This window comes from Podarcis erhardii (genome assembly GCF_964252035.2).
Source record: "Podarcis erhardii genome assembly, chromosome: 16".
Classification (NCBI taxonomy): domain Eukaryota; kingdom Metazoa; phylum Chordata; class Lepidosauria; order Squamata; family Lacertidae; genus Podarcis; species Podarcis erhardii.
The window spans coordinates 14816149-14829698 of NC_138514.1; the positions used below are offsets into that span (position 1 = coordinate 14816149).

Consider the following 13550-nt stretch of genomic DNA (forward strand, 5'->3'; position numbering starts at 1 on the left):
CTCAGAGGATGACCTCCAAACCATTGTAAATATCTTCGCAGAAGCTTACGAAAAGCTTGGCCTGTTGCTCAATTTCCAAAAAACCAAAGTGCTGCACTAACAAGCCCTCTGCAGCGCCACAAATCCAACTCAATGGTGTAACATTGGAAAGTGTTGATCACTTCTCCTACCTGAGCAGTTATCTTTCCACAAGGGCCGACATTGATGCCGAAATCCAGCATCGCCTGCTTTCTCCCAATTGAAGTGCAGAGTGTTTAAGGACCGGGACATTCACAGGGAAACCAAAATGCTTGTTTACAAAGCTATTGTACTACCAACATTACTGTATGCTTGTGAAACATGGACCACTTATAAACACCATCTCCAACTCCTCGAAAGATTCCATTAACAGTGTCTCCGAAAAAATTTACACATCACTTGGGAAGACAGGTGAAGTAATGCCAGTGTACTGGAAGAAGCAAAGATCACCAGTGTCGAAGCAATGATTCTTCAACGTCAACTTCGTTGGACCGGTCATGTTGTGCGGATGCCTAATTATCATCTTCCAAAGCAATTACTCTATTCCGAACTTAAAAATGTAAAGTGTAATGCTGATGGTCAACAAAAGAGGTTTAAAGACTCTCTCAAGGCAAATCTAAAAAAAAAAGTAGTATAAAGACCGACAATTGGGTGCTCCAATTGGAGAACAACCTTTACCAAAAGTATCATGGACTTTGAAGATGCTGGAACTCAGGACGAAAGGGAGAAACATGTTAAGAGGAAGCCACGTTTGGCAAACCCTCACCGTGATCAACTCCCGCCCGGAAACCAATGTCCCCGTCGTGGAAGGACGTGGGGATCCAGAACTGGCCTCCACAGTCACTTACTTAACTCACTGTTAAGACCGTGTGCATGGAAGACAATCTTACTCGGCTACGAGCGATCGCCAAAGAAGAAGACCACGCAGGCGGCGGGGCTGCTGGCGAAAGCGAGCGAGCGCAGAGCTGTGTGCACGTCTACGAGAGGCGCGTTATTACTATGCAGGCCACGCCCCCACTTTGCAACACTCCCCTCCTGCCCGCCTTCCCATTGGTCGGCGAGGCACGAGGCGGCCGGGAATTTCTGGGCCCGCCCCCCCCCCGCGCCTCCGCCGCCTCCCGAGCGCCGTTGGCTCCGCCTGGCGCCCCGCCCACCCCGCGCTGACGTCGCCGCATCTCATTACGCGGCCGGCTCGCTCGCGCTGCTGTTCCGGGGGGCGCTGCCAGAGCCGAGCAGGTGCCCGAAGATGGCGAGTCGGAGCCGGAGCCGGACTCGGACTCAGGAAGAGCGGGAGAGGCGGCGGGAGCAGCAGCAGCAGCACCACCACCACCAGCAGCAGCATCACTGCTACCAGCCCGGCCTCGGCCCCTCGGCGCCCTCCTCCTCCTCGCCGCCCCTCGGCTCGCCTTCGCCCCCCGCCGCCGCCTCGCCGCCCTGCGGGGCCCTCACGCCGCCCTCGCCCTCCCTCGTCCTCCTCCTCCTGGCCGCCGCCGCCGCCGCCTCGCTGCTCCCCACAGGTAGGCACGCAGGAGGGCGAGCCGGCAGACGGACGGCACCTCCGCGCTCCCGCACACTTTCGCCTCCGGGCGCTTCCCGCCCTCGCAGGGAGAGGGGCGCCCCCTCCCGCCGCCGGGTGTGTAAGGGTGGGGGCTCGTCTCTCTCTCTCCCCCCCCTCCCCCAGGAAAGAGGGGTAGGAGGGTGGTCGAGTCCTCCCCTCCCTCTTTCTCCCCCCGCCTCAGTTTCCCTGCTGGAATGGCTGACTCGCTTTTCTAGCCTCTTTTCACTCACACACAGACACACAACTCCCAGTCATTGAAGGCTGTCTCCTCCACACACACACACACACACACACACCTCTCCGTTTCATTCGGCTCCTTCATCGCTCCCCTGCTGCAATCCAAACCTGATTGTGGCTTTTCTCTTTTATTTTCTCTCTCTCTCTCCCCCCTCCTCCACTTTCCCCATGCTTCTCTCTCTTTTCTTTCCGCGTCTTCTTCGGCCATGGACTATTGTTCTTTTCTTCCCCTCTCCGTGCACTGCAATTCTCTCCACCACCACCCTCCCCCCCCCCCCAAATTCCTTTTAGGATTTTCGGGTTTCTCCTCACTCCACCCCCCCCCACGGTGTTTCCCTCGTCAAACTGGTCCTGCTTTTCTTCTCCCCCCCCCCCATCCTCATTGCATCCTTTTTCTCTCTGCCCCCCTTTGCTACACACACACACACACACACACGAGTGTTGACTTTGCTTGTCCCCCTCCCCCCTCCCCTCGCATGTCGGAACTGGAGCTTGAATCAGTTCTTCTCTCTGCCTCTTCTTTCTGTTCTGCTACAATATAAATCTACCCTTCACATTCTTGAGCCTTGTTCTTTCATTCATCCCTTTTTTTTGCTTCTGTTCTGTAGCTGCAATATCAGCTGAAACGTTCCTGTCTCTTCTCTCTTACCCCCCCCCCATTCATTGACAGCCCTTGGAGTCTAGCCAAAAGCCTTTTCCAAGCCTGCCCCCACCCCCCAAATCTGCCCATTTACCTCCCTGCCCAATGTGATTTGTGCTTTCTTTCCATCCCTTCTTTTTCTGTCTCTGCTCCCCCCCATTCCTTTTCTTGTGCCAGTTTCTACTTTTTTGCTCCTTCGTTCAGACACAGCTCCTGCTATCACTTCTCTCTTCCTTTTGCGTATTCCGTCAAGGTTCCCTCACATCGATCGTCTCCCTTTCTATCAACTCAGTGGAGAATTCCTTTTTTTTTTTTGCTGTTTCCTTTGTCACTAAAGTGTCCACGAGCCCCACACCAACTCCCCATGGCCCCTTAGAGGGAGCCAACTACAGTTCTCCCTTTGCCTTTCAACCTGAAGTTGTAGTTCCCTTTCATTTTGCTTTCATGTCTGTTGTCCCTGCCTGTCTCCCTCTCTGTCTCTTTTTCCTTGGTATGAATGTGAAAACCTTTTCTCTAACTGCCGTTCCCCACTGAGATATGAGGGAGTTACGGCAAAAAAGGGGGCTGCAGCAAAGGAGGGGACTCCTCTGGAATGTGCACCCCCCTGCCTGTGTGCATGTGTGTGTGTGTGTGTGTGTAAGTGCACCCGTGCTTCGATTTGCTTTGTGTAGTGATTCGTGCGTGTTGAATCTTCAGTAGTTGATCCATGGCTGTGTTTGGATTCAGCAACTGCCCGCCTCCTGAGGTTCTCCCTCAGGCTTCTCCAAACCTCCTGCCAGTCCATATCTTGCAGAAAGGAAAGGATTTGAGGGGCTTGGCTTGAGGGTGGTGATGGTGGAGGAAAGGGTAGTGTGCGCGCACTGTCTCTGCAGTGGCTCCCGTGTGTTGTGCTTTGGCAAATGCTGAAATTAAAAAAGAAAAGAAAAAAAGAACCCTACACAAGATCTCCCTGTTTCCTATGTCCCTATTGCAAACACTTTCTGTTCCATAGCAGAGTCAGTCTTGGCACGGTTGGAAAAGAAGAGGGCAGTATTTGCTTTCAATAACAAGGAGGAGAGAGGAATCACTTCGCTGTCAGATCGCTCTTTGCTTTGGTTCAGATAATGCTGTTTGCTGATTTCTCTTTACCTACTCCTTTCCCTTTCCTCCTGTGGAAAGAATTGTGGGGCATAGAGAGAGCAGCTTGACGTTGCAGCTTGCCTCCGGGAACTAGTGGAGTGACAAGAACAGCAACAAGTGAGGGGGGAAGTGGGGTGGGGTAGGAGAGGAACAAACTCCCCCCCTCCCAGCTTTGCAGCAAATGAGTCCTTGTCAGAGCTTGAACCTTCAGCTGGGATGTGCTCTCAAAAATGCTTTCATCTCTCAACTGATTATTGGCTTTTCTCGTTTCTCATTCCTCTCTCAATGCATTTTAATATAAATATAATGTGCAGTTGAATAAATTGTAATGGGGTGGGCTAAGCTCTTGTTGTATATAGTCAATGAAGAGCTTTTGTTTTAAAAGTAAAATATATTACATGATCCAATTTGTTCTATACACTGAGGGTGGACTGAATTAATAAATGGGAATTCCCTTCAACCTCATTTTTCCTCTGCTTTGAATTGCAAAATTCTAAATTTATGAGTGAAGGTGGTAGACTGGTTTGGAAGCTCCTAATCTGTTGGTTTCTATCTTGGATATATGCAAGTTCTGGTGATCGTAATAAAATACGTTCATGAAAGAGCACCTTTATTTTTACAGAACCTCTGCCTTGAAAATAGCAGATATGTGAGGGTCTGTTTGTGATGTATAACCAAGGTGAGAGTGGGCAAATAGTGTGGGTGGGGAAGAAAAACCAGAAGGTGGTAATGTGAATTATCTGTTTTGCAGCCAGAAAACAGGAATGCACAAGGCCACTTAACTGGTAGCGAAATAGCCTTGTCGAGGAGTCATTCTAAGTAGCAGTAGGTCTTAAGTTTTTTAAATGAACACAAGAGTTTACCTCCTTAAAAGAGGACATGTTTACTTCGCAAAGGAGGGGCTTTGTGCTCTATGGTCCATGTCAGAGCTACATGAAAATTCTGTTGCCTGTTACCATGGAAGCAGCTTCTTTCTCTTACATATCTTACAGCCTAACACTCGTTTTTTAAAGCAAGATTTTGAACTAAACAGCACTGGTTGGTGTGCTTGTGGCATCTTTTTCTTCATTTTGGCATGCACCCAGTTTTAAATGCACACCAAAGTAGCAAAAGTCTGTTTTATTGAAGCACAAGCCATGCATAAATTGTCTGAATTGATGCATCTTTTTCTGCAAATTGCAGACAAGGCTTTCCATCAGAACTTCCTCATTGAGAACCTGTTGGTTTGGGGAAAAAACTTCCTATGTTGTTTTGCTACTAATGGTTAATGGAAGCCCCTTTGATGTTAGCTGTTGGTTCTTTGTTAATACCAAATACTTCTTGCACAGTTGATCATTTTCTTTAGAATTCAGTGAAAGTTGGTTAACATGGATTTTCTTTGAATACAGTAATAGGTGAGTGAATCTGAGTGAAGAAATAGCCCTGAGGCAGAAGTACTTAGCAGTGACTTGTCTCAGTTTTCTGGGTGCTCTGCAAAGTAACTGCCTTCTCATTGTTGCATCCTTTCTCCCTCACATCCCCATTCTTGAACTGGGTGGCTGCAGGGCGGGGTGGGGGAGGGGTGGGGACACTTCTCTTGTGTCCGATTGCATTGATAAAATATCCCTCATTAACGCCACTTTATATTTACAGTGTGTCACTGGAGATGTACAAGGCCTCATTTACTGACTTGTGTGACAAGAGCATCTAGCATTATTTGCCCAGGACATTTTGGACTAACAACAGAGCCATTGAGTGATCCATTGAATTTAACTAATACGAGAACGGTGGGGAATAAAAGCGCAGGCAGCTCTCTGGAACAAAGAGCTGTATTCATATGTATGTTGTACATGCTTTATCAAGTTCTGCAGAATAGCCCCCTTGGAAAGGGGTCGGGGAGGGAGGAAGAGAAAAAAAACTGTTGTCACTTTCTGTTCATTATGCTGGCTCTGCAAACCTTCCATTGGAACATAGTGCCTTCCAGAGTGATGCGATCGCCCTGAATGCTGACTGCAACAAAGGTGACACTTGCTTTTTCAAAAACCGGCAGTGTTCTAGAAGGCAGTTCTGGTGCTGGAATTGTTTTGGGTAGCTGACTGAAGAGCGGAGCGTAGAGAGACATGTCCTTGGTGGTTGCTGATCTTTTGATCATAAGATGGTGAAACAGAGATGTCACTTTAGCATGATGCCTGTCAGCTTTCGGTGCCAGACATTCAATATGCTCAGACTCGGAGGCAGTTTACGTAATTATCTTTCTGTCTTCATTTTTAAAGGATTTTCTGTCCCTCCTTCCACCAGCTGGTGATTCTCGTGTTCAAGAGTGAAACTATAAAACGGCCCCTGGTTTTATGGGATTGCGCTGTTCATGTTCCCACTCTCACACCTCTTGGTTTTAGATAGCATAGCAAAACCAATTCAAGTCATTTGTTCTGGAGAACTGGACCACTAAGCAATAGCCACCTTCAAATAAAGTTGCTTTTTGTCATGTGGGCATGAATGCACAATTCCTTAATGCTTCATTCTGTTAGTAAAATAAGAACACAGGCAAAATTCACAGTGAATCTAATAATATGGCAACTCTCTTAAATGGTGGCAGGTTCTAATACAGGTAACAATTGGGACGAAGTGAATTATGCTTGAAGGAGATACAAAGCAGAGTCCTTTCTGTTTTCTTTTTTAAAAAAGTTCGCATGTTTCTGTAAATTAAAGTGTTTTCTCTAATTGAACCCTCAGCAAGATAAAAACGAAGTATCTAAACAGTGCCATAGAAGAAATGTGACTTGCTCTTGCATTGGGTGTTTATTATCTGGAGAGCACCACAAAGAATCAACTGTTGCAGAACGGAAAATTCACCAGCCTCAGCCTAGAAGCCATTTGTCTAGAAAAAAAATTGGCAATCAGAGTTGAAAGTGACTCTGTGTTCTAGAAATGATCTCTGGCAAAGCATTTCTTGCTTGTCTTTGTCTTTGTCAAGCACTTGCCTTTTTGCCTACAGTCTCTTAGTTCTAATGCTGATTAAACATTCCTTTAACAAGACCTGTGAATGGAATTGTCTTTGAGATTCAGCTCTTGTACTCATCTTCCTGACCAGGAAGCAGCCTTACATGTTTAAGCCCTGTTTTCTCTGGCTACTGCAAGGATACTGCAGTTCAGCAGTGGGTCTTGACCTATCATTTGTGAAGGCTTCAAAGCAAGTGGCGGTTTTCAATGGAGACTTTTACAAGCTCTTTTCAGAGGTCGATAGTTTTTGTGTTCTTGATGGCTCCTAGCATAGAAGAAATTTTTCCACGCTGAATCCTGGCGGAACATACAAATCTCCTGGGTTCCCATGGTCAGATGGTTTTCATTGGCCTTCTTCCCATTTGGTTAACCTGGTCCTGAAGTCACTGCTGCATAAGTTAATTCTACAGAAGTTGTGTAAAGGAGAGAGCCTTTCCGATAAGCTCCTGAAATAGTACGATAATCAGGAGTGTGCTCTGGAGCATGTAGTAATTGCAGCACAAAAAACGATTCAAGCATGGGTAATTGTAATGGGGATAGGTAATGTTAAGACTTGGTTTAAAATAAGCTGGTAACTTTAATCTATGCATTTCTATAGCACCTTTCATCTGAAGATCGCTGTGCTTTACAGTTAATTAAACTTCACAAGGCTTCTATGAGGCTGAAAAAGGAAATATTCCAAGTGGTATCGAAAAGCAGTCACTACTGGGGTGGAACACAGCTGCCGTTTAACAGTGCATGGTAATCCAACGTAGCACTTTAGGAAGAATAAAACTTTTTAGGTTGTGGTGCAGAAAGATCTTGCATACACAATTGGATTTTGGTAGTAGTTATGATGATACAAAAAATGTCCTTTACAATGTGTTGGTAGCAGTGATTGTGGCCCTGGGAGAGGATGCTTTAGGGCCATGTATTTTGGATGGCTGGTATGCAATCAGTAACTAAACTTTTGTAGATGACATAATTAAACTCATTGTTTTTCACCTTCTTGTGGTAGCTACTTTTTTATAATTGAGAGGTGCATAATTAAAATTTTTTTGTATCTGCCCTTGCTGTTAAGGTCCATTGAGACCTAAAAGCACCATATTAGCACCTCACTATGTTATTGTGTTCAGGTAAGTTTTATATTTCCCAAAATCTTTGGGTGTTTGCCAAAAGCTATGGACAGCTCACTTTGCTGGCCAAGCTTGTTACCTTTGGCTAGACTTGATGACAAAGTTATTAATTTTACGGCTTTAATTTCTGACTCACGTTCCACCTTTCTCTGAACAAGGCAGGACCACAAAAGTAACATGTTAATTGTGTCAGCGTTAGAAGATAGTTCCCCCAACCTGTTTTCGTCATGGAAGCGTGGTAGGGGAGACAACAACATACGAGTTTTGTTGTCTTTTGTCCAGTTTCTTTACCATCAGTGGGTGCAGTTTGTGTAATGTGTGGTGCAGAAATGTATTTTCATATAATTAACAGCCATCCCTAGGGACCGCTGATGTCCAGATACTCCAGATTAGCCATTTAATAGTGTACCAATCGTGATAGGATGGCACTCAGAAACTGCTTTACATTTAGTGTTAGGTTGGCCTTGGTTCATTGCTTTGAGGCTTTTGTTGTTGGCTTTGCTCTTTGCTGCTTGGTTGTGTAAACATTAAAGTGCTTTTGTTTCAAACATCTTTTTTGTTGCTTCAGTAGCGAATGGAGTCTTGCCCTTGTTCCCTCTGGGCAGGGCTGGTTCGATGATATGTTCTGCTGGGGCAGCAGTCTGTAGACATGGTCTCTGCCCTGTTACTAAATGACAGTGCTGTGTGAGAGACTGGGTCAGCCTCTAACCCAATGTGTGTGTCTGGTCAGAGTTAATAAAATGTATTTTGCCTTGGATCAGGCGTGCTGTTTCATTCCACATCAAAGACTGCCTATTTAAATGCTATTACCATCCTGTTTGTGTGCATCAGAAATGACTTACCTAGTAATTTCCTCAGTGTTATGCATATACTATGTGCACTTTGTTGATGGGGTTTGGGCTGACTCGTCTGTAGAAACACAATAATTTTACCTCTCTAAAGTGCCTTTACATTTCTTTGGCTACATCTTGCATTTTGAGCAAAATAGGTTGGAGCACTCTGGTATTCACGTCTGGAATACAGTGGAGTGTCTTACAGCACAGATCATTTTTCTTCCACTCCTTGATGCTTGGAATATGAGTGTATTCTGAAAGCTTTGTAAATCAGTGTATCTATTTCAGTTGGGTTGGTTTCGGGTACTGTATATACATTTTCATTTATTTATTTATACTATTTTTATATCACACCTTTCCTGTAAGGTGCTCAAGACAGCATACATGGTTCCCCTCCCTCAATTTTATTCTCACAACAACCCTCTGAAGTAGGTTAGGCTGAGGGATAGTGAATAGCCAAAGATCACTCAGTGAACTTCATGGGTTTGTACTGTGATCTACCAAGTCTTCAAAGGTAAAGGTACCCCTGCCCGTACAGGCCAGTCGTGTCCGACTCTAGGGTTGTGCGCCCATCTCACTTAAGAGGCCAGGGGCCAGTGCTGTCCGAAGACACTTCCGGGTCACGTGGCCAGCGTGACGAAGCTGCTCTGGCGAGCCAGCACCAGCGCAGCACACGGAAACGCCGTTTACCTTCCCGCTATAAAGCGGTACCTATTTATCTACTTGCACTTAGGGGTGCTTTCGAACTGCTAGGTGGGCAGGAGCTGGGACTGAAAGACGGGAGCTCACCCCGCCGCGGGGATTCGAACCGCCGACCATGCAATCGGCAAGCCCTAGGCACTGAGGTTTTACCCACAGCGCCACCCGCGTCCCACCAAGTCTTCTACTGACACGCAAACCACTGCATCACATTTGTGATGGCTGTTAGAGGTACATAGATTGAGTACAGTGGTACCTCGGGTTACATACGCTTCAGGTTACATACGCTTCAGGTTACAGACTCCACTAACCCAGAAATAATACCTCGGGTTAAGAACTTTGCTTCAGGATGAGAACAGAAATCGTGCGGCGGCAGCACAGCGGCAGCAGGAGGCCCCATTAGCTAATGTGGTGCTTCAGGTTAAGAACAGTTTCAGGTTAAGAACGGACCTCCGGAATGAATTAAGTACTTAACACGAGTACATGAATTGTTGAATCTTTGACTAAATCTTTTTGGTGAATCCTGGCGACAGCACTTTGGTACAAAATAGCCAGCGAAACTTGCCTTTGTCTACTACCCTACAATCTAAGAAGTTGCATGTTGTATTTAGGTATGGTTCCGGTAACTTTAGCTCTGTGTTTCACAATTTGCTGGAGTCATAGTTCCTACTTTCTTTAGAGAAGGAATAGGGAGCCTGTTCTCTGGATGTTGGATTACAGCTCCCCTTAGCTTAGCCAGCATGACCAGGGAGTTGTAGGCCTAACAACACTTGGAGGGCCACAAGTTTCCCATTCCTTCTTTGCAGAACTTGAAGGAACAATTAGTTTTAATTTGTCCTGATAGTTGCTAGTGATTATGCAGTTGGTTATAGGCCCAACTGTGGGTGGTTGTGGCGGAGGACTGGGATTGGAAATTTCCAAATGCTTCATCTGAAATATGTAGGCATAAGTGGACTGTGCAAAGCAGTTAGAACCTCCATGGCCTGTGATGGAGTGCTGATCTCTGTGTACTTGGATTCTGGTGCAACATATCTTAAGAGACCAAGTTCCTGGTCTATTGTGTGTGTAGTTGGGGCACAGCAGAGACACCTGTAGAAACTGCTGTAGCTTCTTAAAGCTTTGACATGAGTCAATGCAGAAGCTTGGGTGCTTTTTAAAAAGCAGATTACCGTATATCTTAAAATTGGCAATTTAGCTCAAAAGATGATTTTTTAATTCTGTTTTAAACCTTATATTCTGCTTTATACTGTAAAACTAGTTGAGGCCCAGTCCGAGCTCATCAGCTGTGCATTTTTTATATTTGCTGCTGTCATGAGATGCAAAATCCAGCTTGTCTTTCTATGCGATAATGTTTGATGGGGTCTAAATATTTAATTTACAAGTTTCCTGGTACTTCCAGGATTTTGTACATGCTTTTGATGGTAGCGATAAGTAAGCATGCGGATGGTGGTTGTCAAGGGTGAACTTCCCTCTGCCCCCCCCTTAAACTTTTAGTTCTCTGTTAAACAGGTTGTTTGTTGGTCACTGTAAGGGCTGTTCCTTTTGTTTGTCCCAGAGTATTACTTCTGCCTTCTATCCTGTACACAGCAATTCACTCTTGTTTAGGAGTTTAATCAGGCTTCTGGAATATCGCCTTGATGATGCTTCCTAGCTGTCTATTGCACTTCCCTATTTGTATTTTTTTCCTCCTACAGCACAATAAGTAACTCATTTTCTGCTGGGTGTAAATGCCTTACCTATGCCTCTTAATGAAGTGCAATTTCCACTTTCCCCAAAGTGATGCAGTTGCGTGATTGGTCAAGCTGAGAGTTTATCTCCTCTGTCAATCATTTGTGAAGACCAACTTGCAAATGTTTTGTATAAAAGGTGCAAAGCTGGCTTCTGCTTAACTACCTGTTCACAGAACATAGTGGAATAATTAGTAGGTTATTTTTGCAGGACTTATCTTGGATAAGCAGGGGAGCTTGGGGGGCTATGATTTCAGGGGGTGTATGGTATAGGAGGAAGCAGCAGGAAAATTAGTTGAACTGGCCAGTCACATTTCTTTGTGGTCAAAGATTCCACAGAGGATAGAGGAAGAACATACTTACTGAAATTCTTTATGTGAAAAATGGAGACTTCAAAGCTACCAAAAGCACTTAATTTTGCTTTAAATCGCTCAACTACATTTGTGTTATCACTTGAAAGGTTCAGGTAGTGATTAGCTTTCTTGACACTGAATTGTTCCTGCTTTGTTCCTTTCTTGTGAACATCTAACATCCCAAAGATGAGAGGGAGCTCTGAAAAAACAACCACCATTTGGCACTCATTCTAATATTGGCAGCCACTGAATAATCTCATGTAGGAGCAGGAGGAAACACCTTTTGAATATCTCTTAGTGGACATAGGCTTTATCCTACATTGGTTTCAGAGTCTGATACTTGCAGTAGACATAAAAAATAAGTAGGTTAACATGATTTTTTGTTGGAGCCGTTCAGTTTTAATCCCCGTTTCCTGGCTTTTGGATAGGCAGTGCAAGCTTTTGAGTTTAAGGCTACACACTTACTTGGGAGCAGGTCCCATTGAAATCAGCGGGGCTTACCTCTGAGTAAATATGCATATAATTGCATAGTAGGAATCATCAGGCAAAAAAATCAGCTAGAAGGTTAAAGGCAGTTTCATGTTAGAAATATGGAGATGTCTTTAAAAAGGGGAAGGACAGCAAAAATTAATGCACCAGTTGAGATAATTGGAGATAAACAGATATGAAGTAAATCTTTTGATACTGTAGTTTAGCACTTTAGTATGTGCATTGTTTTGGGATGTTACTGAATTTTGTGATTGTTATCATATGTTCAGAAACTTATGATGGGCACTAGAAGTCAAACAAAAGCTGCGGTAATATCCCAGCATATTAGGAAGTTTTGTGGAGTTGAGTGAAGCTTCTTCAAATATCTATAAGGGAAAATATTGAGTTTTAAATATATATATTGGCCAGTGGAGTGTATGGAACAACAACAAAAAATAGCTTGTTAGCATGGGGGAGAGTACAGAAGCTTTGTTTTCTGCAGGCCCTGTCCTATTGATTCAGCAGGTTGCAAGCTGGTGTATTGGTGGTTCTGAAACATGCTTCATTGTCAATATTCTGCTGATACCAGTAAATAAAAATGTTACTTAAATTACACTGACATACAGTAGTTCAGTATACCATAGTCCAGCCTCTGCCAACCTGGTGCTCTTTAGGGTTGCCATATGTCCTCTTTTTCCAGGATGTGTCCTCTTTTTAATGGATATGTAAAATAAGAGTCATAGCAATCCATACTTAAAAGTAGAAGTTGACAAATGTGTCTTTTTTTTTTTTTTGCTCTTAAAAATATGGCAATCCTATTTTCTGGACTACATCTTCTTTTAGCCCCAGTCTGTGCAGCTCTGCTGGCTGAGAGGCTCATGGGAATTGTAGTCCAGAGAATTGCACCAGGTTGGTGAAGATTGCCTTAGTCAAATCAAATATCCTTTATTAGGCATAATACGCCTTAGTCATTAATGGAGCTGCAAAAAACCCCTCCTCCAAAGGCCTTGAATTTGAAACATATTTCCAGTCCAGTTCTTTGAGTTGTACATTGCTTTATATTATCTTGGTTTATAGAAAGTTGTTGTGAGAGAAATGGGTCCCCTGTTAGACTTGCCACCTGAAGTTAGCATAGGACACCAGAAGGGGCAAAATATCAGAAGCTGAAAACTTACTGTGCATCTTCTGCTCCTGTCATAACTCATCAGAGTTCCTTGCCATTTAGGCAGTCTGAACACCCCACCTCCCCCAGTTCATAAATCTACTCAGTGGGGTGGGGGGGTGGTGGAATAGCCAAGCTTATTCTTAAGTCGTTGTGTGACACCTTCACCAGTATTTTCGTTTCCAAAATACTGCGAAGTTCATACACAAGCTAATTCCCTCTTAAGCCTAGTGAAGCTAATTAAGCTCAGGTGTGGGCAGACTTTAGGCTTTATACTTTGTTTACAATTTATACTTCATTTTTCTGGAACCTGAGGGCCATTAACCAGAGCCAGGTGCAAAAGTGTGACCAGGGAGAATGAAGGATCATGCAAGCTATGAGTTTGGGGCAGGAGGACCAAATTTCTTGATGCATTTATGAGCACTAGGATGGTCAGTGCATTAAAACAGAGATGGACATCTATTTCATTTCCATGCATGCTGCCATAATTTTGTTCTATTTCTGGTTTAGTATAAATCTTTCAAAATATATAAGTAGTTATTTACATGCATTTGAATTGCTGGGAACTCAGTTGCATCATTGAGAGAAATTGATTGCTAAGTTCTGATCTGTACATTAATCTGAGAAATGTGGACTCGGTAA

The 13550-nt window shown here is 44.5% G+C and overlaps 1 protein-coding gene across 7 annotated transcripts in view; it reads left to right on the forward strand.

Annotated features, from left to right (window-relative positions):
- Window positions 1-1224: 1224 nt before the first annotated feature.
- Window positions 1225-13550, forward strand: part of CADM1 (cell adhesion molecule 1) — a 287187-nt gene continuing 274861 nt past the window's right edge. For 4 of the 7 annotated variants that reach the window (XM_081844411.1, XM_081844413.1, XM_081844415.1 and 1 more), the window contains exon 1: window positions 1225-1535. In XM_081844411.1, coding sequence (XP_081700537.1) covers window positions 1265-1535 — 271 coding nt within the window. In that variant the 5' untranslated portion in view covers window positions 1225-1264. The remainder of the gene's footprint in view (window positions 1536-13550) is intronic. The other 3 variants (XM_081844412.1, XM_081844414.1, XM_081844416.1) reach the window with 1 other exon arrangement.